General features: G+C 43.0%; 1 protein-coding gene across 1 annotated transcript in view; it reads right to left on the bottom strand.

Moving 5' to 3' along the window:
* SLX4 (SLX4 structure-specific endonuclease subunit) overlaps positions 1–26383 on the bottom strand; it is a 1828351-nt gene that overhangs the window by 1060954 nt on the left and 741014 nt on the right. The window contains exon 7 of the mRNA XM_044089343.1: positions 4076–4386. Within this exon, the coding sequence (XP_043945278.1) occupies positions 4076–4386 (311 nt within the window). The remainder of the gene's footprint in view (positions 1–4075; positions 4387–26383) is intronic.

Here is a 26383-nt window from a genome sequence, read left to right as displayed (position 1 = left end):
AAAAGCATTTAGTCATAATTGACACTTTAATTCACAAAGTTCAAGATGTTCAGGCAATAGTTTACCCTGATTGTCAAGGGCAATTTGCTGTATTACCAAAAAAACAAATTCATGACTACTATATTACATCAAATGTTTACTCAAGGCATTAGTTTGCTTGCCTTTCCTTGGTAAAAGGGCAGTTGGTGCCTGCATTGTATCTGATGAAAATGACTTCCTGCATGAAACTGAGTTTATTTTAGATATGTTTAGGAAATGGGGTTATCCTGATGCCCTGCTATCTAATATTAGCAGAGAAGTAATCTTTAAGAGGCAAAGTGGGGTATGTAAACCAATTCTGAACCATACGTTGGATGAAGCTGTCTACTGTGGCTATGAGCAGGATGGCAGAATGGAAAACAATAAAAGTGTTTTTTTTTTCATTTATTGCAGTGTTTAATAAAGATAGTTCCACTATAATAAATATTTTAAATAAATATTGGAACTTTGTTTTAGATTATATGGTGAGGGTTTGGTGGGGGACAAACCTAATAAATATAGTGTTCAAAAAGGACAGATCCCCTAAAAACTTATTGGAGAAAGCAAAACCAGCAGAAATGGGAAACAATAGGGTTTGTGGTAACTATAAATGTGGAATGTGCAAGCAGTTGTCCATATTTTAACTATGGGAGCATGTTTTAATATTTGGATTCCCACTTAACAATACAGGGACACTTTAATTGTCAATCTATAAATGTGGTCTATATAGCCAAGTGTTTGGAATGTCCGGCATTCTATATAGGAAGAACCTCTAGACAGCTACGTGACAGAATGTATGAACACTTGGCTGACATTAGGAAAGGCAAGCAAACTAATGCTTTGAGTAAACATTTGATGGAATATAGTAGTCATGAATTTGTTTTTTTTGGGTAATACAGCAAATTGCCCTTGACAATCAGGGTAAACTATTACCTGAACATCTTGAACTTTGTGAATTAAAGTGGCAATTACGACTAAATGCTTTTGTTTACCCTGGCCTACATAAATATACTAGTTTAACTGTCTATTGAAGCTCAAGCATTTGGAGGGTTAAAATTGTTAATGTGATAAATTGAATAATTAATTTAAATTGATGACTGGTAAATTGTTCTTATTATTTTAGATGTGATTTTACAACCGTGTATTAGTTTTGCAGAAGTCCCATGATATAAATTAGGGATGAAAGCGCTTAACTCTTTTCGTTGGAATCAATAAAGAAATTGCTTTTTCTGTTGCTTTATTCATTTATCTATCAGTTTTTGTGTTTGGTTATTAAGACAGTGTTCAATAAGGCACCATCCACTAGGGAGGGTGGCCTAATGGTTAAGGTGTTTGCTTTACAAACACAAGGTGCAGGGTTTGAATCTCACAAAGGATAATTGGCTAGGCTTAAAATGGCTCGCAAGGGCAGTTAGCTTAGTACTAATCTATGAACCTATGAACAATACCCATTTGCATCACAAATGCTTGTAAGCATCACATAAGCCTTGTGGATTTGCACAAAAGATGTTTCAAAGGGCCACCCTTTTATTCTTAGGCCCATCTTACTCCATCACAAGTGGTCTCTCAATCAATCAGTGGCAGAAATGATCGTCTTTGCTGCTTTAGCGATAGGATGTGGTCACGATTAGCTTGAGTAGGACATAGGGGATAAGTCTTTTTTTTTTATAATTTTTTTTTTGCTTCTTAGACATGGCAAAAAAGAAACAGCATATCCAGCAGAAAAAAATACAGGAAACAGACAGACAATAATACCAACAATGGTACAAGGGATACCTAAGGGGAAAACTTAGAAAGCCTAATACCAACAATGGCAATTACAAAGTACCAACAACAGGTAGAAAAACTCAAGGGCACATGGCCCAACACTACACTAACAAATATAAAGATAACTAAAGTCCTCAGAGAAAGGAACAGAATTGAATGCCTGTATATGTATATATATATATATATATATATATATATATATATATATATATATATATACACATATATATATATATATATATATATATATATATATATATATATACACACACACACACACACACACACACACATACATATATATATATATATATATATATATATATATATATATATATATATATATAATGTATGGTTCCCCTTCACAAAGTCGAACGGCCACAATCTCGAAAGTCATATGGTCGAGACCATATGCTCGAAACTGTGGAAGCTCGTCTCCGTAAATGGGGAACGGCATACAGCGCAGAACGGGAGATTTCCCTTTCTGCGCTGTAGTGTGATCTCGGAGTTGGAATAAATAACTAGCGGGGGGGTGCAGCCCCCCACGTAGGGGTTGCAGGGGGGCTTGCCCCCCTTGCAGAAACACTTTGTTGTGTTACATTTTTCTGTTTTTCAGCTCCCTTTCACGAAGTCAAGCTTCAGAAATTCGAGCATATGGCTTTGGCCATATGCATTTCGAGTTTTTTTTTGAAGGGGAACCATATATATATATATATATATATATATATATATATATATATATGTATACATACACACACACACACACACACACATACATATAGGGGAATAAGAAACTGCGATAGAGATTAGCAAGGTATCAAAAAAGCATTTATCCCCTACCACCTGTTCAAGTTAATGGTGACCACATCCTGTTGCTGAAGCAGGAAGCAAAATCTGAGGTACCTGAGGAGAACAAGACTATAGGTAAGGGGAGGAGGTTGAGCTATGGAGTCTAAAGTCTATCAAAGAGGCCAAGGACAGATCTGATGTCGGATCCAAGACCTATCAATTGAGGAACAGATGAAAAAGGCAACATCAAATCTTTTGGTTGCATCTCACTTTTTGTTATTCAGTTATACCCTTCATGATTCTCAAAATATCTAGCTATTAAAGGAAATAAAGTATCTTCTTATTTTTTGGGGATGGTGATATCTACCCTAAAAATGCTAAAAATAATTTTCCATGCTTATTAATGCTTAGAAGACTGACGCACTACTAGCAGTAAGAAACACAGTCAAGTCAGTGGTTTTGAGGAGGCAAGAAAAATAAATAAAGATGGAACATCAGATTTGGCACACATCCCTAATACTAAAGGTGCACAAATATTCATACCAGCTGGATTTTCACAGAACTGAGAAAAATGTTGCTAATCCACGTCATACTGTTGCAAAAGTCCCCTGAGTAGAAGGCACTACTATAAAAGAATGTGGAAAAAAATTTTTTTTCAGGGAGTTTTTTTGCCCCATGCTTGTTGACCACCATGCACCCGCCAACTGGACTTGAGCCCATTCATTCCTTTGTGATGGGGAGTCCTCCATAACCATGGAGATGTGAGCTGTCCAGGGGATATTTCATTCAGGCAGCTATGAGGATTACTTGTACCCTCACAGACATCTGGGCTATGAGCATATTAGCTTTTGTTATAAAGATTTCAAAGTGTATATAATGCCAATACTACAATGCTGAACTAATATGTGTTCTTGTACAACAGTCCTCTAATAAAAAGAAAATTAAAAATTATTATTACAGACTAAAAAGTTGAGAAAAGGAGAGATGTGAAAACTTCAATACCTCTATCATCAGAAACCATAACACATACTTCCAATTCAGATCAGGTCTTAAAACAGCATCTTACCAAATCTGCAGGTTGCAAACATGTCTTTAAAAACCATCCAACATAAACTCTCCCTACAAACATCCTCTCTCTGTATATGTCATGTCATTTTGTCAACAACCATGTCTCATAAATACACAATGCTTCTCAATGAGTTATCAAGCTTCTACTTCTACATTCTTTTACCTACCTTTTCCCCTTAAATAACCCATCCTAAACACCTATTTATTCTTAATTTTCTCAGTACTGTATGCATTGCAAACAAATCATACTCAATATTAAAACTAACTTCTGAGAATCTATTGTTCCATGTTTTCTTACTTTACTATATGCTCACAATTTAAGAAACTTCTACTAGTGTACACTGCTGTGTTGCCTTACAATCTAGGCTGGCACTGACAAAGGTCCATTGAGATCAATGACCTACCATGGTAAAATAAATAAATGCCTGCTCACCTGTGGCGGTTTCCATGGGATAATAGGTGGTGTAATCTCTGGTGTATAAAATGCTTCAGTTACACAAGCTTTGGTGTTACAAAGGGTACTCCATGTCCAAAGCTTCTTGTCTGTCAGATGATACCAGCTCCATTTCTTAGCCCTTGTGTCACAGAACACACTGTGTGAAAATAATGGAGTACATGGAGCATCCAGTTCTTCTGTCAGCAGTGTGGCTACTCGAGTTTGAAGCTGTTGGAGTGTGGTCTCCCTGTCTTGAACAAGCAGGAGAGGTGGCGGCATATCTTTTTTCTTCTTACGACTATTTTTCTCTAAAAGAAAATAACAGATAAACATTCACCAGAAATTCAACATTTATTCCTGCTACAGCACTACAAAAGTGCACATGGAAGATTCCAAGTTACAAAAAACTTAGCTGTCTATCAAAAGGCACATTTCCTAAACAAAGTAGTCAATGTTTTATCTAGAATACTTATGTAAGAAAAAAATTGGCTGCTTGGAATCTTTAGCTCCTGATTCATTCAGTACACTTTCGGTTGATAATGTTGTTCATATGAAAATTCTGCTTTCCTTAGCTAAAACAGGGTCTGCTTCCTTTTGCTAGTACCGTTAAACATACCTTGGAATAACTTTACCAGAAGAACACATTTTGTGAATATGAGTGCATGTGAACTTAGAGGGAGAGTTTGTTTAAAAAATAAAAGAAAAATTAAAATAATTAAGATAACAGGGCAATGGATGAGGGCCTTCCTCCAGATGTGGATACACAAGTTTTAGAACAGCACTGAATTCAATACTATACATATAATTAAATAGTAAACTGATGCTTAAGGCAGTGAGTTGAGAGGACAATAACTTGGATTAATGCTGACTTCAGAAAATCTCAAAGAGCAGTAGGGTTAAACTATATGAAGAACTCTGCAGACTGGTGTCCTGCACAAATGTCTGAAGAGTACTATTTTATTTAACCCTCTTACAGCAGCCACAAAGTCGGGTTTAAAAAAATAACAATATGTTTGCTGATGTTTCAGCTACACACACTGATACTGATGTTTCAGTTGCAAATGCTAAAGAAGTGGTGTACATGAAGTAGTAAGTTTGTAGGCTGACAAGAAGAAGCTTAAGAAGGCAACAGACAGACGGCAGCTTACATTTAGTGCGGAGAAACGTAAAGGCGATACATTATGCTGGATGTAATTGTGGAATAAGGTATGGGGTGAATGAGAAAGTAGTCAAAAAATCAAATGAAGAGAAAAAAGAAGTTATGTCTTACCATAACATTCCATCTGTGTTGCTGATCTTCATTCATTCATTACTGATGGATTATCGGTTCCGGCCGGCCAATATCAACCTCGTGTCAGCCAAAAACTCTTGAGCCAAGGTCCTACCCAGAATGCTCTGCTTCCTGTTGCCTCTGATTGAGTTTGCAAGTTGATGGATAAAAGCAGAGGCTACCTATGGTCATAACAGACCTACAAGAAAGGCATACATGAGATCAACCAAGAACCTCCGGAAGGAGACGGAGGTTGGGAAGTAATGAATGAAGAACAACAACACAGACGGAACGTTATGGTAAAACATAAGTTCTTTATCTGATGTTGTTAATCTTCGTTCATTCCTTACTAATGGGACAGAGTCCCCAGCTACCTGTATTCCTGGGTGGCCCTCATGGAAGGACATTCCTGAGCACCATGGAGCCAAAGGAAGTTCTACCTCTGGAGGCCAAGTCCAATTTGTAATGAAGAATAAAGGTATGAGGTATGGCCCACGTTGGAGCTCAGCAAAGCTGCTGAAGTTGCCATAGATCTTGTAGAATGTGCTTTGACTCTATGAGGCAAGGTGAGATTGTTTTTGTTGTAGATAAAGGTGATACAATTTCTCAACCATGAAGCCAATGTAACTTTTGATACAGGATGACCCAGTCTAGGTCCAGGAAAAAACCAGAAACAGTTGGTCTGATTTATGGGTAGATTTTGTTCTGTCAGGATAAAATCGTATTTGTCTATGAACATCCAAGGAGTGCATGCAATACTCACTTATTAGAATGGTTAGGAAAGAACACTGGGAGATCAATAGACTGGTTGATAGATCGCTCTGATACTAGTTTTGGTAAAAAGGTAGAATTGGTTCTCAGTGATACCCTATCCTTGTAGAAGATATGACAGGGAGGTTTGAAGCATAAGGCCTGAAGTTCTGACAATCGCATGGTTGCAATCAGAAACAAAGTTTTCCAAGAGCGATATCTTACATCACAAGAAGATGCAGGTTCAAAGGGTGGAGTTGTTAAAGCTTGCAGAACCAAAGCCAAAACCCAAGATTGTATGGGTTCTCTAAAAGGAGGTTTTAGGTGGATAACCCCTTTCAAGAAAGTCTTACACAGTCTGTGTGACATAAGTGAAGAATCTTGAAAACCAATATGAAAATTTGAGATGGCAGCTAAATGTACACGGATAGTAGAGGCAGACATCCCAGAGTGGAAAAGATGTGATAAGTAATCCAATACCACCAAGACCAGGGCTGACAAGGGGTATATTTGCTTATCTGCTGCCCATAGAGAGAACCTTTTCCATTTCTTAAGATACATTGGTCTGGTGGACGATTTATGAGATGCAATAAGAATATTGCGCACAGGGGATGAAAGGTTTTCATGCCTGGCAATCATAGGAAGCGGAGAAACCAAGCTGTCAGTTTCGGGGTTGTTATACTGGGGTGAATCAGACCCTGTGGATGGGAGATCAATGTTGGGGATGGATTGAGGATCCATGGTTGATCTAGCAGGTGAGGCCAAGGAAAGGAAACCAGACTTGTCGAGGCCTATATGGAGCAATGAGGATCACTTTGCTCTTCAACTGTCGTGCTTTCTTTAGAAATTGGGAAATGAGGGGGAGAGGAGGATAGGCATAAAGAAGAACTGAGGGCCAAGCGTGGACTAGAGCATCCCTTGGTGACTGCCCCAGAGGGGGGATCAGGGCAAAGTAGTTGCTGCACTTGTAGTTGGTTGGGGAGGCAAATAGGTCGCAGCAAGTGTGGCCCCAGTGGTTGAAGATTTTTGTAGCTATCAAAGGATTGAGGGGCCACTCATGAGGCTGTAGAATGCACCTGCTCAATTTGTCTGCTATCACGTTGGAGCTCCCGGGAATGTGCATTGCAATCAGAAAGTGGTTGTGAACTATCACCCATTTCCATATTCTCAAGGCCTCTTGGCATAACGGGTAAGATCTGGTGTCCCCTTTTTTGTTGATGTACTAGACCACTGACATGTTGTCTGATTGGATCGCAATAGTCCTTGACGGAAGGATGGAGTGAAATGCTTGCAACACTAGAAGCAGTGCCCTCAGTTCCAGGACACTGATATGCAAAAGGGCCTCTGTCTTGGACTAGGTGACTTGGACCGAGTTTCCCTGACATAGCCCCTACCCCCCACCCCATCAGGGAGGTGTCCGTGGTCACAGTGGCTATCCGTTGATGGGGATTGAAAGGGCAAGATCATTGTTGGGGATTTCAAGACATCCACCAGAGTAAATCTTGCTTGCATCTCTGAGTTACACTTATTTGAAAAGACAAAGGATGTTGTAGAAGGTAACACTAAATGAGAAGTAGCCATTGAAGAAGTCTCATGTGGAATCTGGCTAGAGGAACAATGGTAATTGACGCTGCCATTGACCCCAATAGCTGAAGTACAGACTGAGCTGGGGATTTGTGGTGACAGAGCAGCGGTTAAACTTGTTGTCTTATTCTCTAAAGTCTGTGTTCTGGAAGGGATGCTGTGCAATTTCTCGTGTCCAACAGCACCCCTATAAATTCCAAAAACTTGAGTTGGGGTTGTGTTGGATTTCTCCCAGTTTACAGTGATTTCCAGGCTTTGAGCTGTTAAGAGAGTATACACCAGGGCTTCTTCCAGTAGATGCTTGGTGGGGGCGGTAAGAAGCCAGTCGTCTAGATATAGAAACGCCCGGAATCCTTGAAGTTGCAAGTGAGCGATAACCACTCCCATTTTGTGAACACTCTAGGGGCTGTAGAGGAACCGAAGGGCAAGGCTCGAAACTGGTAGCGACTGGCTCCTATATGGAAGCAGAGGTATCTTCTTGAGCATTTGTCCATTTTTATGTGGTAGTACGCATCTTGAAGATCTACAGAGCACATCCAATCATCATCTTCCAGAAGAGGAAGGATAGACGGAACCGTGACCGTCCGGAATTTCTCTGTTTTTACAAATTTGTTTAGTGTACTGAGATCCAGAGTTGGTCTCCAGTCCCCTGTCTTTTTTGGCACTAAAAAGAACCTTGAGTAAAATCCGGATCCTATCTGGTCTGGGGTGACAGTCTGGATGACTCTTTTTTGTAGCAGCTTTTTGGTTTTGTGTGCTGCTGTTTCCCTTTGACTGTGTGGAACGTCAGGTAACACTCTTGATGAGACTGGGCAAAGATGGAAAGGGATGTGATAGCCTCTGGATATAATCTGTTGTACCCAAGAGTCGTTTTTTATCTTTTGCCAGGCAGCGGGGTACAAGGTGAAACGACCCCCGACCGCTTCCGGAGGTGAGCAGTTGGGCAACGCTTCAGGAGCACTGATAGGGTTGGCGAGAGAAAGAATCTCTGGAACCCCGGTTTCGCAGACTTCCTCTGCCCCGAAAGGGGAGTCTTCCATTGTCGTTTCCCCCTCTGCCTCTAGGGGAAAACTCGGCACGTGCATCCTGGAAAGAACCCTGTGATTTCTTGTGCCAGACCTTTCCACTCCTCTGATTTCTGGAATACAATCGCTAAGGAGTGGAGTGTCTGACACCAATGGTAGACAAGGTCTTAGCCATCTTGTTCACACCGTGCCAGTGTATCTTTGACTTTAGGGCCAAACAAAGAAGTGGCCTCTATGGGAGCATTCATGAAGGAAGCCTTAAAAGAGTCCGCAAAGGCACATCCAAGCATGTCGTCCGGCGACTATACATGCGCCTGCCGCTCTAGCCACCCCTTCCATTGCGTGAGAAATAAGACGCATGGAAGAGCTGGAAATGGACTTTAGGGTGGCTATCTGAGAAGCCGCATTATCACTGACTTTGTCAGAAACAGCTCCTGCCAAGGTTTCAGACAGCTGGTTGATAAGATCTTGCTGAAGCCTGGTAAAATTTGCCAAATAATTCAAAGACCTTGCGGCGAAGGTCAATGAGCAAACACACGCTTCCCTAATCTGTCAATTACCCGGGACTCCTTGTTGGGCGGATGGACAATTTGGTTCTCTTCTGCCAAATCCTTCTTAGTAGAAGCTGCCACCACCATAGCATCTACTGGAAGACCACGTGACCAGTGGGGGTGCTCAGTGGAGGGGGCAATAATATTTTATCTGGCCTCTTAGATAGCGCTGCCTTCCATGCACATTGCACGATGAGCTGGACAAGCTCATCAGCAGGCAGGGTGACCCAAGAGGTAGGTGGCCGAGCAAAAAAAGCCTGCAGGAATATGGATTCCTCAGAGGAAGGATTAGAGGGCTTCCAGCCACACTTCTGTCTAAGGATCTTGAGGATGTCACCAAAGGACACCTCATCAGAGGGTGACCGTGGGGGCCCTTCCTCGTCATCAAAATCCGTATCTTCAGTTAATTACTCCTCAGTGAAGTCCATGTGTTTCCTCTTACATGATGCTGTGCAGGGTGCTTCCTCAGTGGGAGGTTCTGGGGAAGACTGCAAAGAGGGGGTCTCCTTAGGAGGAGAGACCTGAAGCTCTTGTGCCCGGTGTCTGGGAGTTGAAGCTTGTGGCAGTTGCAGCACAGGGGCGGAGAGGACTCCGACAAATGAGCTTTGCCAGCGGAGGCAAGCACCCTCTCCTTGGCCTGGAAGGCTGGCCCACCCAAGGAGGGATGGGAGCCTGGAACTGAGCATGACAAACTCGGAACCAGGGTCACACCCTGCCCCGACGAGCCCGCCCCCAGACCAGGAGTCTGAAGAGGCCCATGAACTGTAAGAGAGAGAGCATCCCTGGAAAATGCCATAGAAAAAAATTGGCGCGGAGCCAGGAATGCCCTCCCCAACGGCACAGCCACTAGCCTGATAAGAGCCCGATGCCCAGTGCACCAAAGACCACAAGAACAACTCTGGTTCCAAAGTGATATCCACTATTAGAGTCAGAGGGAGGGAAGCTGCTGTTGGGAGTAATAGGCTTCAAAACTTGAGTGGAAGTCGAAGGAGGAGTATACGTTGGGGTTTGAGGCAATATGCACTCACCTGAATGAGGGAATGTGGACTTCGATGGTTGAGAGAGACCTCTGTACACAAGCAACTGGTCAACAAGCCGCAACACATCCTGCTCAAAAAGACTCTTGGTTGACCTCATGGAGAAGGCTGATGGTGATTCTGGCCTTTCTAGGAAAGGACTATACTGACTGCTTGCAAAAGGATCCAGTGAAGGGGAATATTTGGTCCTTGCTAATTCAATAGGTGCAGAGCTTGTAGCTGAGGAAGTCTGCACCGAAGAAATTGGTGTGGAAAAGGTCTGTGTCGAAAATGTCAGAGCCATAGTAGTTTAAGGTGTTTGCACCGTAAAGGCAAAGGTCTGCCCCAAAGGGTACGGTGCCGTAGTGGAAAGTGTCTGCACCTGCAATAAGGACAGTGCCGAGAAGGACTGCACCGAAGTACATGTCGGTGCTGAAAAAGTCTGTGCCGTGGAGTACAAAAGAGTCATACTTGGAGCTGAAGGTGACTGTACCAATGGTGTCGAAGGGGACTGAACCTGTATTGATGGTGCAGTTAGGGGTTGTGAAAGAACTGTCGGAACCGCAGTTGTCTGCACCGGGAACTCCAGTGCCAATATTGATAAAGGAGACATGGCTGTAGTCAGGATCATTTGGGGTGGTGCCGAGCCTGGAGCCGACAGGGTCACAGGTGGCAGCACTGAAGTTGTAATCAATTTCACCTTCTTGTGAGTCGACTCCCTACGATCTCCAGAGGGAGAAGAAGGAAGTGACTTCAATGAAAAAGAGGAAGAACGCCTTTTGTGGGGTTTAACAGGAGGGGGTGAGCCCTCCGACCCAGAAATAGCCTCAGAGAAAGGAGACTTGAGGAGACCTTTCAAAATTAACTTATTCTTCCTCTCGTTGACAGCCCTGGTAGAGAAGTTTTTACAAATCCCACATGGAGGATCTACAGTCAAGCGGGAGACATTAAGACAGTAGACACATAAGTCATGGCCATCAGAAAGCAGTAACTTATGGCCGCAATCCTTGCAATACTTGAAATCAATAGAACTTTTCTTATCTGACATAGCTGGTGTGGAGAAGAAGCACAGTAGCAAAAGGAAGAATAATGGCTACCCAAGAAAAGGGTAAAAAGAGAAAAGGAAGGATTACCGATGATAGTAATGGAGAATTACCACAAGGTAAGAAAAGAGGGTAATAAAGGGAAAAGACTAAAGGGAGAGAGTCTAAAGTATGCAATAGGGTAGGAAAATATTAGAATAAACTTTTGAGAAAAAATCTAGAGTAATAACAATATATAAACTGTCAAAAAATTAGACACTTAGCTGAGAGAGTGGCTTGACACGGCTGTTCAGCAACGCAACAAACGGGATCTGAGGTAGCATGGAACAGAGCATTCTGGGTAGGACCTTGGCTCAAGAGTTTTTGGCTGACGTGAGCTTGATATTGGCCGGCTCGGTTCCGAGGACAGAACCGATAACCCATCAGTAAGGAATGAATGAAGATTAACAACATCAGATGGTATGATACTTTGTATTACTTTAGGATTTACTCACAGAACCTGAATATGTTTATGTAGTAGCTTAAGTACTACAACCTATATAAGATTACATGCGCTTATTAAAACCTAAAAAATAATTTGATTTAAAAAGTGCAAAATATTTAACATAAGATCCGTGTTTGATTTTGACCTTCTTCCAAACTTCTTCCTCTTCCATCCCTGTGGTATTAAATTTAATGGAACTTGGCTATTTTTGCATTTTGTATTCTAAATTGTATGCCTCTGAATTCCCAATAAAAAGGTGCTTTAAAATTATTTAGTATTGTAGAAATGCCGCTAAAATATCAACTGTTTGAAAAGTCTACAGCTGGAAATGAGGTGATTTGGGCCTTGTACAGAGTCCCAGTTTGATCCCATCTTGGGTATACAGTTTTGAAGCCAACAGAGAAAAACATTAAGTAAATGGTATATGATTTTCACATACTGGTGACAAAGTTTATGCATGTATTCAATATGTGGATGACTCCACCTTGATTTGTTCTGACACCTCACCAGCTACTTTATTCACATTAACCCAAAATACCTTCAATACATTGGAAAAATGGCTCTCCAATCAACATCTAATCCTAAACTCCAACAAAACTAATTTGCTCCTCTTCTCCCCCACATGCAAGACCCCCTGCCATCCTTCAACATAACCGCTAACAATGGCACTATCATCTCCCCAGAAGCCCAAACTAAACTATTGGGCATCATAGTTGATAACAACCTGAAGTTTGATGCACACATCAATCAAACTAGCAAAACCATTAATAAAAAACTTGGCTCTCTTTACAGAATCAAACCTTTCCTTACCCCACTTGCTAGAACAGCAATTGCCCGTTAACATCTGCTATCAACTCTTCTCTACGCCTCACCTCTATTCTCCAACTTAAAACAAAAATAGATTTCAATAAACTATCATCCAGCTATAACCACATTGCCAGATTTGCTACTAGCATAGTCTACCAGACACACCACTGTCACAACCTAAATCTCGTAGGATGGCTTGAACTGTCAAGCCTACTGCAGTTCAACCAGCTAATCGTGGCACATAAAGTCCTTTACCAACCAGAAAATACACCTGCACTAAAAAATATTATCAGCCCCTACACCAGCACCCGGCCACTGCGATCATCCACTAGACTCTTAGTTCAAACATACAAATCCAACTACTCAGCTGGGGACTCTCTGTCTGCCAACTCTGTTGGAAAAACATGGAACAGACTTCCCAGCTGACTTGACCCTAAAACCCTCACTAACTCAATTCAAAAACAAACGCAAGAAATACTTCAAAACTCATTGGTTATGTCCTTGCACTAACCCAGACTAGTGATTTCTCTATTTTTTAGGTGCCTTACCTTCAACTACTTCTAACTTTTTTCTACCACTCCATTTCAGGCTGCTCAATGTGTCTTAAACCTGAAAGCAATGTTATGTATATAGAACATTGAAAATAATGTTATGTTTTGTAAAGTGTTTTATAATAAGTTAGTACTATATGTGCTAAATGCTGGTATTATTTAGGACTGCGATCTGCTTGAAACTAGCATTTACTAAATGTTCAATGTGTATTATTATCTTGGAGCTTTTCTCCCCGGGCCTCCACTGAAAATGGACATATACCCAGTCGGACTATCCTGGTCAACAAATGTAAAATAAATAATAAATTTTAAAGCATGAGAAAAAGATAACTATCATTTGAAAAAGCTATCCATTGGATAGAAAGGATAAGGGTTATCACAGCCAAATTAAATGGTCTGGGGCATAAAAGCAAGAACACAGGAAACAGGAGGTGCATAAAAGGTAAGCTTCTATGGAATAGTTTTAAGGGATATTAAAACGTGTATCAAGAACAGATGAGGCTCGCCACATCAAAAATGTAAAAACGCGTTTAATCACTGCAGTATAGAGTCTCTATACTACAGTGATTAAACGTGTTTTTACATTTTTGCTGTGGCGAGCCTCATCTGTTCTTGATACATTTGATTTTGTTCTGAAGAGGCTCCTTATCCAGGACTATTTGGTTGTTGCTCGATATTAAAACATGATATAGTTATGAAGAGGTAATGTGCCTATGGAATATTTTACATAGTTGATCAGCTTAATAAGAATCCATGGATGGTTTTATGTTTTGATGGAACAGGGAATATGGGCTGGATAAAGTGAGAACAGCTGTGGATAAGCTAGCAGCGAAGATTAAGCAACTCAGCAGACTTAAATTTCTTCTTTTTCAAAGTATAAGAATTTTTAGTGGCATCCTTCATTGCTTCAAACATACTTGCCTTGTTTGCCTTCTTTGCCTTCTTTGAAGTGGACAGTAGTTCAAAGGTCCTACCAAAACATTTGTCCAAATCTGTGAAACAAATTCCATGCACTTTTACTAGAAGCTGCCATCAGGCTATGAGCCCTCTCTCTCTCTCTCAAGGAGTTATGACTAAAGATAGAGAAGTTACATCACTACAGTATTTCTATGAAACAAAAACGTCATCTGATAAAAGGAATGGTGATTCATGCACAATTATTGTACTGCATACCAATGTACAGAAACTCAGTATTGTTATACAAGTACACCCATGTGCAATTCACACAGAAATGTGTGCAAAAAGAAACTAAGAGGTGACCTGTGTCTGGCATACAAGGCATCCTCCAACCTAATACTGATGGATTTACTGCACATCAGCAAGTCAAATAGCAGCAGAAATACTCGGTCTAGGGATCTAACCTCTTCTGCAACATCAACAAAATAGGTTGGAGGGACAGGTATATCTTTCAGAGGATACTACTGCTCTGGAACAGTCTCCTCATCCAAATAAAACAAAGTTCATCCGCATCCATATTCAAGCACAACTTCGATCTATGGATGGGAAACTTTACTCCAGGACTGCCCCCTTTACTATTAATGGACAGAGGCAGCTCCAAAATGCTTTAACCCATGCATGGGTTCCCTCAAATTATCTATGGTACAATCCCAGTTATTCTCATTAAGGGCAGTATATGATTACTGACCACTGTATGGTAAGTCCAATCTCTAACCAAATGGAATAGGTTAATTTGAGCACAAAAATGGAAACTGGCTAGTCTTAAAATGGCCCGCAAGGGCAGCTAGCCTAGTGCTTACCTATAAACCTATGACATGAGTACTACAGCTAAAAGCAAACTGCACTACTGGCAAACACATAAGGACACAATTACCAGCATAACAGTGACCTGCATTACTACCAAAGGCAAATACATAACCACATACAGTAAAGTCATTAAATATAATAATCACACCAAGGTGCACAGAGAGTATACCAATCTCCAGAGGAATCATTACCTCATGTCAAGTCCAGAAACCATCACATTACTAGAAAATACAGTTTATCATCAGCACAGAAAAAAAAAATTCAAAAACATAACAGCTCACTAACTAGTCCACATTTTGGCAAATTATCCTTGTGAAGGCAAGAAGAGAGGAGAAAGGCTAGGACTGTGGTAGTGAGGGTCGGGACTTTGAATGTTGGCAGTATGACTGGTATAGAGAGAGAGCTAGCCGATATGATGGACAGAAGGAAGGCTGGTATATTGTGTGTGCAAGAGACCAGATGGAAGGGGAGTAAGGCTAGGTGTATCGGAGGTGGGTTCAAATTGTTTTATCATGGTGTGGATGGGAGGAGAAATGGCGTAGGAGTTATCCTGAAGGAACAGTATGCTAAGAGTGTTTTGGAGGTGAAACGAGTGTCGGATAGAGTGATGTTTATGAAGCTGGAAATTGATAGTGTAATGATGAATGTTGTTAGTGCATATGCTCCACAAGTTGGGTGTGCAATGGATGAGAAAGAAAAATTTTGGAGTGAGTTGGATGAAGTGGTGATGACTGTACCCAAGGGAGAGAGAGTGGTGATTGGAGCAGATTTCAATGGGCATGCTGGTGAAGGGAACAGAGGGGATGAGGAAGTGATGAGTAGGTATGGTGTTAAACAAAGGAATGCAGAAGGTCAGATGGTGGTGGATTTTGCAAAAAGGATGGACATGGCTGTGGTGAATACATATTTTAACAAGAGGGAGGAGCATAGGGTGACATACAAGAGTGGAGGAAGATGCACACAGGTGGATTATATCTTATGTAGGAGGGCCAGTTTGAAGGAGTTTGGAGACTGTAAAGTGGTGACCGGGGAAAGTGTAGTAAGGCAGCATAGGATGGTGGTTTGTAGGATGACATTGGTGATCAAGAAGAGGAGGAGGTGACCTGTGTCTGGTGCAGGTGATCAAGAAGAGAAGGAGAAGTGTGAGGGCAGCACCAAGGATCAAATGGTGGAAATTGAAAAAGGGTAACTGTGAGGTGGAGTTCAGGAATGAGTTAAGACAGGCACTGAGTGGTAGTGAAGAGTTACCAAATAGCTGGGTAACTACAGCAGAGCTAGTAAGGGAGACGGCTAGAAAGGTGCTTGGTATCACATCTGGACAGAGGAAGGATGACAAGGAGACATGGTGGTGGAATGAGGAAGTACAGGAGAGTATACAGAGAAAAGAGGATGGCAAAGAAGAAGTGGGATTGCCAGATAGATGAAGAAAGTAGACAGGAGTATAAGGAGATGAGGTGCATGGCAAGGAGAGAGGTGGCGAAGGCTAAGGATAAGGCATATGAAGAGTTGTATGAAAGGTTGGACACTAAGGAGGGAGAAAAAGACCTGTACCGATTGGCTAGACAGAGGGACAGAGCTAGGAAAGATGTGCAGCAGGTAAAGGTGATAAAGGATAACGAGGGAAGCATACTCACAAGTGAGGAGAGTGTGTTAAGGAGATGGAAAGAGTACTTTGAGGGGTTGATGAATGAAGAGAATGAGAGGGAGAGAATGTTGGATGATGTGGGGATAGTGATTCATGAAGTACAATGGATTAGCAAGGAGGAAGTAAGGATAGCTATGAAGAATGGAAAGGCTGTTGGTCCAGATGACATACCTGTGGAAGCATGGAGGTGTTTAAATGAAATGGTAGTTGAGTTTTTAACCAGATTGTTTAATGATTGTTTAATGAAATCTTGGAAAGTGAGAGGATGCCTGAGGAATGGAGAAGTGTTTTGGTACCAATTTTTAAGAATAAGGGTGATGTGCAGAGCTGTAGTAACTACAGAGGGATTAAACTGATCAGTCACAGCATGAAGTTATGGGAAAGAGTAGTGGAAGCTAGGTTAAGAAGGGAGGTGATGATTAGTGATCAGCAGTATGGATTCATGCCAGAAAAGAGCACTACAGATGCGATGTTTGCTCTGAGAGTGTTGATGGAGAAGTACAGAGAAGGTCAGAAAGAGATGCATTGTGTTTTTGTAGACTTAGAGAAAGTATATGACAGGGTGCCTAGAGAGGAGTTGTGTTATTGTATGAGGAAGTCGGGAGTGTCAGAAAAGTATGTAAGAGTGGTACAGGATATGTACGAGGGTAGTGTGACAGTGGTGAGGTCTGCAGTGGGAGTGACGGATGCGTTTAAGGTGGAGGTGGGATTACATCAAGGATCAGCTCTGAGCCCTTTCTTATTTGCAATGCTGATGGACAGGTTGACAGACGAGATCAGACAGGAGTCCCCGTGGACTATGATGTTTGCAGATGACATTGTGATCTGTAGTGAGAGTAGGGAACAGGTGGAGACGACCCTGGAGAGAAGGAGATATGCTCTAGAGAGAAGAGGAATGAAGGTCAGCAGGACTAAGATAGAATATATGTGTGTGAATGAGAGGGAGGAAAGAGGAATGGTGAGGATGCAAGGAGTAGAGGTGGTAAAGGTGGATGAGTTTAAATACTTGGGATCAATAGTTCAGAGTAATGGTGAGTGTGGAAGAGAGGTGAAGAAGAGAGTACAGGCAAGATGGAGTGGGTGGGGAAGAGTGTCAGGAGTGATTTGTGACAGACGAGTACCAGTAAGAGTGAAAGGGAAGGTCTACAAGAGGGTAGTGAGACCAGCTATGTTATATGGGTTGGAGACAGTGGCATTGACAAAAAGGCAGGAGTTAGAACTGGATGTGGCAGAGTTAAAGATGTTAAGATTTGCACTGGGTGTGACGAGGGTGGACAGGATTAGGAATAAGTATATTAGAGGGTCAGCCCAGGTTGGAAGGTTTGGAGACAAAAGCCAGAGAGGCAAGATTACATTGGTTTGGGCATGTGCTGAGGTGGGATGCTGAGTATATTGGGAAAAAGATTCTAAGGAGGAAGCTACCAGGTAACAGGAAAAGAGGAAGGCCTAAGATAAGGTTTATGGATGTGGTGAGAGAGGACATGCAGGTGGTTGGTGTGACAGAGCAAGATGCAGAGGACAGGAAGAAATGGAAACAGATGATCCGCTGTGGCGACCCCTAACAGGAACAGCCGAAAGAAGATGATGATGATCCGTGTGCATATGAACACATCACTGACCTTTACCTCTTCACGCACACACACAGTGAATTTAACTAACCACAAATAATCATATAGCATCATATGAGATGCATATATCTATGCGACCGCAAATGTCCCTTGTACAAGCATCCATTCAGTGTGAGAGTTAAAAACGCCAATGCAGCCTTATGAGCCAAAAGTAAATATACCCACACTGTCACAATACATTGAGAAAACAACAAACACAGATGTGCACCTAACACATCTACATAAAAGAGGATACCACAAGTTTACAAGTCTTAAAAATACATCATAATGCATCATTAAAATATGTCATACAAATAAACGATATATAACTCTTTAAAATCCAAGTACTCTATTACTTGTTTGTTTAAAGTTCACAGATGGGTTCGCCAGGGGGACAAATACCACTGCAGTCACTCATTCTTTCTCTCTCTCTCTCTCCTAGCCATGAGGGGTCTTGCCACAGATTTAACACCAAGATGACAGAGGTAAAAAAGCCATTGTGACCCCCCCACACACACACACACACACACACACACACACACTGCATGCACTCATCACAAAGTATCCTGGCAGTGTCTACAGAGGGAAGTATGAATAGAACAGACGAATGACCAGGGACTAAGTGCTTCCCAGATTGCTGGGAAAGGGGACTGAAGAAATGCATGCATCTCAGTGGCACAAAACCCAGAGAGAATGGGTATAACCCAAATAAGGTAACTCATATGTCCAGAATAACTCTGACCCAGGACATTTTATACCACAAACACATCAGAAAATCCTCCCAACAACTATATCTGTAACTACAGAGGGCCGCAAAAGTAAGGCACAAACAAACTTACCCACATTTCTCGTCTAACCCCTTCACTAACACTCTTATGTCCAACAGATACTACAAGGATTCTCAAACAGCAACTCCCTCCCCCAGGTGCTGGGCACTGATAAGCTTACAAACTGCATTTATAAAAGGAGGTATCTCACAATACAGTACTGAGGCTGCCCTATCTCTTCATGGAAAGTGTAGATAACCTACTTGACTAAACCTCTAATTCTGAAACAGGGTGCATGAAAAAAGAAGTTATGTACCTACTATAACATCCCATGTTAGTTATCCTTCATCTCGCCTTCCTTCTTGCTGGATGGGTTCTGAGCCAATCCTCTGCTCCGACTCAGCCACTTACTATAGCTCGAGAGCTCTTTACTGGCTCGATGCTATCCCTTATCCCAGAATGCCCAGCATCAGCTACCCAGATCTCATTTGAGATAGCTCACACTAGACATAATTATAGAAGATAATCCATTAATAAAGCTGGATAGACAGTTAATTGTCATGGCTTGCTTGGGAAGCAACTAATAACAAAACAAATTAGCCAGTGAAACCATTGAGAAACTCCTCTCAATCCTCGAGGAAGGGGGAAGGAGGGAGGGATGTAAGAAGGAAGGCGAGATGAAGGACAACTAACATGGAACGTTATGGTAGGTACATAACTTCTTTACGTTAAGTTTTCCAATCTCACCTTTGTTCTTGCTGGATGAGACAGCGTCCCTAGCACCTCAATCCTGGGTGGCTCACTGGAGCAGACTCTTCAGAACCATGGAAGCAAAGGAAGCCCTGCCCCGGGAGACCACATCTACTTTGTAATGAGAAATGAATGTATGAGGATCTGCCCAAGCAGCTGCTGCACAAATTGAATCTATGGGCAATCTAGATTAAAACTCTACAGAAGTAGCTACTGACCTGGTTGAATGACCTTTGGGTTTTGCTGGAAGATCTTTTTGTCGCAAATGGCAGGTATGGGCTATGGTATCTGATAACCATTTTGACAATGTTACTTTAGAAACTGGAAAGCCTTGTTTGTTGTTAGCAAATGAAAGGAACAACTGATCTGATTTTCTCATCTCTTTAGTTCTATGGAGATAGAAATGCAGTTGTCTATGCACATCCAATTGGTGTAATCTGTATTCTGCCTTGTTGGAATGATTAGGGAAAAAGACAGGAAGTTCAATGGATTGATTCAAATTGTGTTCTGAACAAACTTTAGGTAGAAAAGATGAACTGGTTCTCACAGAAACTCTGTCTTTGTGAAAAACTAGGTATGGAGGGCGAACACAGTGCATGAAGTTCTGAAACACGTCTGGCAGAAGTAATAGCAACTAAGAAGAGAGTTTTCTAAGAGAGAAATTTCAAGGAACATGATGCTGCTGGGTCAAAGGGTGGCAGTATCAAGGAGGTCAGAATCAAATTGAGATCCCAAGGTGGAAGGAGCTCTTTCACTGGGGGTCTAAGAAGAGATGAACCTCTCATGAAGGCCTTACAGAGTTTGTGAGACATTATGCTGGAGTCAGAAACTCCGACATGAAAATTTGAAATGGCAGCTAGTTGTACTATGATGGTAGCAGCCGCTGCACCAAAACAAAACAGTTCTGCTAAAAAATCCTATAATGCTGTAAAAGGCTCTAAATTCCTGGATTCTGCCCAGTAAGAGAATCTTTTCCATTTGCTAGCATAGACTTTCCTTGTATTTGTCTTATGGGAGGAAACAATAATATCACACACTGCTGGGGAAATATTGGAGAGCCTGGCTAGGATTGGAAGTGGAGTAACCAAGCTGTGAGCTTCAGAGATTGGAGGGATTGGTGTAGCTCGCCTGACTGATGAATCAAGAGGTCCGGTACTGGGTCCAGAATCCAAGGCTGGGCTAGAAGGTGGAGGTAAAGGAACGGACACCAAATCTGTTGAGGCCAATAGGGGGCAATGAGGATCATTTTTCAACCCAATGATTTCGCTTTCTGAATGACTGTTGGAATTAGGGGAAAGGGGGGAAATGCATAAAGGAGTCCCTGAGGCCAATCATGGACTAGAGCATCCCTGGGTGTCTGACCTGGAGGAGGAACAAGGGAGAAGTAGCTTCTGCATTTGTTGTTGAGGGGAGAGGCAAAGAAATAGCAGCAAGGCTGGCCCCATTTGTGGAAAATAAGATCCACAATTTCTTGTTTCAGAGAGCACTCGTGAGGCATGAGGATAGCCCTTGCTGAGCCTGTCCACTATTACGTTGGATGTCCCAGGGATATGCTTTGCTGTCAGAAAACGTTGGGAGTAAATCGTCCATTGCCACAGTCTGAGGGCCTCTCGGCACAAGGGGTAAGACCTGGTTCCACCCTGTTTGTTGATGTATGAAACCACTGACATATTGTCCCGTCTGTATTGCAATAGTCCTGGCAGGGAGAGAGTCTTGAAGAGCTTGCAATGCTAGGAGCACTGCTCTCATCTCCAGGACGTTGATGTGAAAGTGGTACTCGTGAGGTTGCCATGTGCCTTGGACTGTCTTCCCTAGATAATGCCCCCCCACCCTATCAGGGAAGCGTCCCTGGTCACTGTGGCGACCAGATGGGGTTCCATGAAAGGTCTGCCCTGAGTAATTAGAGGGGAAATCATCCACCAGGAAAGGTGACTTTTGCAAGATTTCGTAATTAGCATCATGTGAGACATGGGTAATTCCTGGAAGGACCATTGTGTGAAAAGAAACCACTGAAGGATTCTCATGTGAAACCGCGCTAAGGGAACTAGAAGAACGGCTGCTGCCATGTTCCCTAGAGCTTGAGGAACATATTTGTCTTGAATTCTTTTGCTCCTCAGGAGAAGTGACACCTGTTTTCGAATAATTGAAACTCTTTCCTAAGACAATTTTACAATAATTTTTCTTGTGTTTAGCTCTGTTCCCATGTATGTTATAGATTGACAGGGCAACAAGGCAGATTTTTCGAAGTTTACTGTAATGCCTAGTTGAGCACAGGATGTGATGGTGTAATCTCGTGCCTCTATAAGTTGTTGCCTGGTGGTAGCAGTGAGGAGCCAGTCATCCAGATAAGGAAACACCTGGAATCCTAGATGTCTCAGGTGAGCCATGACTACTGCCATGCATTTGGTGAACACCCTGGGGGCTGTGGTGAGACCAAAGGGCAGAGCTCTGAATTGGTATTGACTGGCCCCTAGCTGGAGGCGTAGAAATCTCCTGGATCATCTGTCCATGTTTATATGATAGTACACGTTCTGAAGGTCTATGGAGCACATCCAATTGTCCTGACCAAGAAAGAGGAGAATGGACTGCAGTGTTACTATCCGGAACTTTTCTTTTTGCACAGATTTGTTTAACCTGCTGAGATCCAGAAATGGTCTCCAGTCCTGTCTTTTTGGGCACTAAAAAGAATCTTGAGTAAGTTCTGGATCCTACTTGGTCTGCGGGGACTTCCTGGATGACTCTTTTTTTCTAGCAGTCTTGAAACTTCTGCGACTGCCTGATCCCTTAGATTGGGTGGAACATCTGGGATGGATTTTTTTTAAACAAAAGGGGGTTGATGAAAGGGAATCTTGTAACTTCCAGATATAATGGCTAGGACCCATTTGTCTTTTCTAATATTTTGCTAGGTGATTGGTACAATGAAAGCATTCCCCCGACTGCCTCCAGAGTTGAGCAGTCGGGCATCTCTTCAGGGATGTTGATAGGGTTTGGAAGAGAATGTATCTCTGTCACCCTGATTCTGTGGACCCCCTCTGCCATGAGGGCATCTGCCATTGTTATTGTTTCCCCCTCTGTCCCTTGGGGGAAAATTCAGGCAAGGGTCCCTGGGATTTTCGAAACCACATCTTTCCACCTTTCTGACCCTTTGGGTATGGTCTGGTAGGAGTGGAAAAATGGACTCTAACATCAGAGAGCGTCTTGCCTTCCTGCTGGCATCTGGTAAGTGTGTCTTTCACCTGAGGCCCAAAGACAGAGGAGCTATCAAAGGGGGGTATTGGTGAAGGACGCTCTGAAAGGTTCCGCAAACTGACACAGCCGCAGCCAAGAATTTCTCCTAAGAGCCACTCCTGTTCCTGCAGCTCTACTTGCTCCATCGGCTGCTTATGAAATAAGCCTCATGGACGAGTTAACTATTGAATTAAGAGTCGCCAGCTGGGTATAGCTACCTTGGCTGAAGCTCCCTCAGCTGTAGGATCTTGCAGGGTATCGCCAAGCTCTTTTAGGAGATCCCTCTGAAGCATGGTATAATGGGAAAGATAGTTCAGGGACCTAAGGGAGAAGGTCACTGATGAAAACGTTTGCTTCCCATATCTGCCCATCGTGCGAGAATCTTTATTCGGTAGATGGACAGATGAGGAGGTTTGAGCTAACTCCCTTTTTGTGGCTGCTGCCACCACCATGGCATCAACTGGGACACCTTTCGTCAAGAATTGTTTGTCTTGGGGAGCTGTGATGAATTTATTGGGTCTCCTCAGGACAAGTTCCATGGAATCTGGAGCTGACCAAGCCTTTCGAGACACTACAGACATGAGTGGATTGAAAGGTGGAGACACCCAGGAGGTGGAAGGTCGGGAACCAAATGCATCCAGGTATACAGACTCATTCTCAGAGGGGGCTAGGGAAGTCCAGCTACGACTCTGCCTGAGAATCTCAAGGATGTTCAAAAAGGAAACATCTTCAGAGGGGAACCTTGGGGACCCCTCCGATTCATCCAGGTCTGTATCTGAGGTGACAGACTCAGGGGAGTCTTGGTGCTTCCTCTTGCACTTTTTCTTCTGGAAAGCCTGCTCAGAATGCTCTGGAGAGTTTTCGGAAGAAGAGGGTTCACCCAATGGGGTGTCCTGGGGTATAGCTTCCCTACGCTGTGGGGCTGGAGGAGGGACAGAGGTTGTCACAGGCACCAAGGAGACGGACCCAATAAAACCTGGGGACAACACTCTCCGCATGACCTCAAAGGCGTCACGGTCTCCACACAAGGAGGGCTCCAGCTCCGTAGAGACAGGAATCCCACTCTGTGCCAAGGGTGACGGCTCCAACGCCAATGTGGGAGCCGAGCTCAACTGAGCCAATGTTCCGAGAGGAAGAGCGGGGTCAGACAAGGGTACGATGCCACTTCCCCCCTCAGAGCCGAAGAGGTGCCCAGATAACTCGATGGGGGGAAGAACTGAGGTAATCGGAGCCAACGTCAGAGCCGAAAAGGAAGTCATTGATGCCGAAGGAACCACTATCGGAGCGCCCATGGACTCCGGCTCTGAACTAAGCATAGTCGGAGGAGGAATTGAAATCGAAGCGGGTGGAGCCGAAGCCTGTTGAGACGGGCTCAAAAGCATTTTAGCAAGGGCCTGTGACTTCAGCAACCTACTGACCAGTCTCTCCACATCCTGATCCGATAACCTCGAGGATCAAGAGGAGTGAAAAGATGAGCGATGACTTGTCTTGCTTTGAAATAAGGGTGATTGTGGCACCGAGCGAATCAGCTCTAATGAAGGAGACCTAGCTAGTTTGTGGCTCCAAGACACCTCCGAAGTAACAGTTGGAGCCAACGGAGGAGTAGCCTTGTCGGTGCCAGATGGCACTGATACACTTGGTTTGTCAAATCTCACAGGTCGGTTCCGAACATGGAGCTGACGGCTTGACTAGTTTCAAAAGTTTCACTGGCTGAGATGCTTTAGCCGGAGAATCCTGTTTTAGCAATCCACGGAGGATAAGCTTGATGTTCATCGTGTTTCACTGTTGCAGTCATTACATTTGGGTTATCCTGCTGGCAGGCTACCCGCAGTCAGCCCGAGTTCCAAAGTCTAGGTCTGGGGTCGGTTGCTGTCGCTTCTTCCCTGACGTCAGTGCACCAGGGGTATAGAAGGTGCAACCGACGCCATTTTCTTCAGTCTTTCTTGCCGCACAGTGCCCGAAGCAGAAGCAGTTCGCAAGTGCTGGTCGGCCGACTCCTGAGATTTTCGAAATAGAGTTTCAGAACCGAAGTCTTCAATAAAGCTAAGTACCCCGTTGGGGAAACTTTTTCTTGCTCCAGCCTGATTTCAGTAAAAGTTAACAATTGTATTTCTTGTGGGAAGCAAATACCTCATAAGGACTTTCACTCTTACTGTATTCCTTACCTAGGCCCTGACCATGACATTACTAGTTGTCGGTTTTGTGCTAGATTCAACAAACGCACTATTAAATGTCGGTTTGATTTTGCATTTCATTACTTTGGCCGAAGGTTTAACTATATAATGCCGTCGGAACAACCGACGACCGGAATTCATAAAAAACACAAAGACAAGGAAAAGGACAGGCATCCGAGGTCCAAAACCGACGACGAAGCCTCTTCTAGGCCAGTCGCCGGTTCTCAGTGAGGCGCTTTCGCAGCCCCTGACATCTGCTACCTCAGAGCCACAGGCCGTATCCGACTCCCACGTGGAGACAACTAGGCCTCTGGATACTCAAGGTACTGGGCTACGGAAAATATTCCCTCAGATGGGTCCACAGCCACTGAGCAGGCATCGGTTTCTGAGGGTGTTTTCAGACCTTCACAGCTTACTATTAAATCCTCTACAGCAGCCAAAGTACAGTCAAAGACACCATTAAAGGCAAAGAAACAAGTACAGTATTCTCCTGGACAGTCAACCATGTCAAAGAAACAGATGCTTAAAATGGCCGAAGACTTAATTACTTTGATCAGGGGTTTCCATCCCCCTCCTGATAAAAGGCCTAGGCAAGACACTGACTATGAATCCTCTGACCAGGTTTCTATTTCCTCTGATTCCTCTTCAGATTAGAGCTATTCTCTTCCTCCCTCTGAGGACTCTGATGCTGAAGAATCTATACCTTCAGCCTCTCCACCTGAGGATTACTCTTTTGGGGAAACTCTGCACACCATGAGGGAACATTTCCACTGGGAGAGCCAGGATTATTCAGAATCCAAGAAAAGGCTCAGAGATTTTCTTTTACTGCCTCAACACAGGCCCCTTGCTATGCCCGCTGTGCTTGATATAGTTGATGATGTTTTCTCTGAATCCAGTCTGTCTCCTGATTCTTTACCCCCTGCACCAGTCAAGCCAGAAAGATATTACAGGGTCCCTGACTCTCATAAATTTCTTTATAAAAACCCTGCTGCTGACCTTGAAATAATTTCTCAGGGTCCCAAAGAGGTTAAGGCTTCCACTGCTAAAAACCCTGATCCCTCTGATAGGGATTCTAGAGCTCTGGATAGATGGGGGAAAAAAAGTTTACACCTCTGCTACTTTAGCTGTAACGGCTTTAAACTGCCAGTTTCACATGCTTAAATATCAACAGTACCTCATGTCTTTGTTAAAACAGAAAATGCTTACAAATTCAGAGAATCCTGACAACAAGGAAATGCAGGAATTATTGCATGCAGCTGAACAAGTGGGAAAGCATACTCTGCAATGTG

The sequence above is a fragment of the Protopterus annectens genome, chromosome 12.part0 (assembly GCF_019279795.1).
Source record: "Protopterus annectens isolate FY-2018-M chromosome 12.part0, PAN1.0, whole genome shotgun sequence".
NCBI classification, from domain to species: domain Eukaryota; kingdom Metazoa; phylum Chordata; order Ceratodontiformes; family Protopteridae; genus Protopterus; species Protopterus annectens.
The sequence above is the reverse complement of the archived record's forward strand: the minus strand, read 5'-3'. Positions and strand labels throughout refer to the sequence as shown.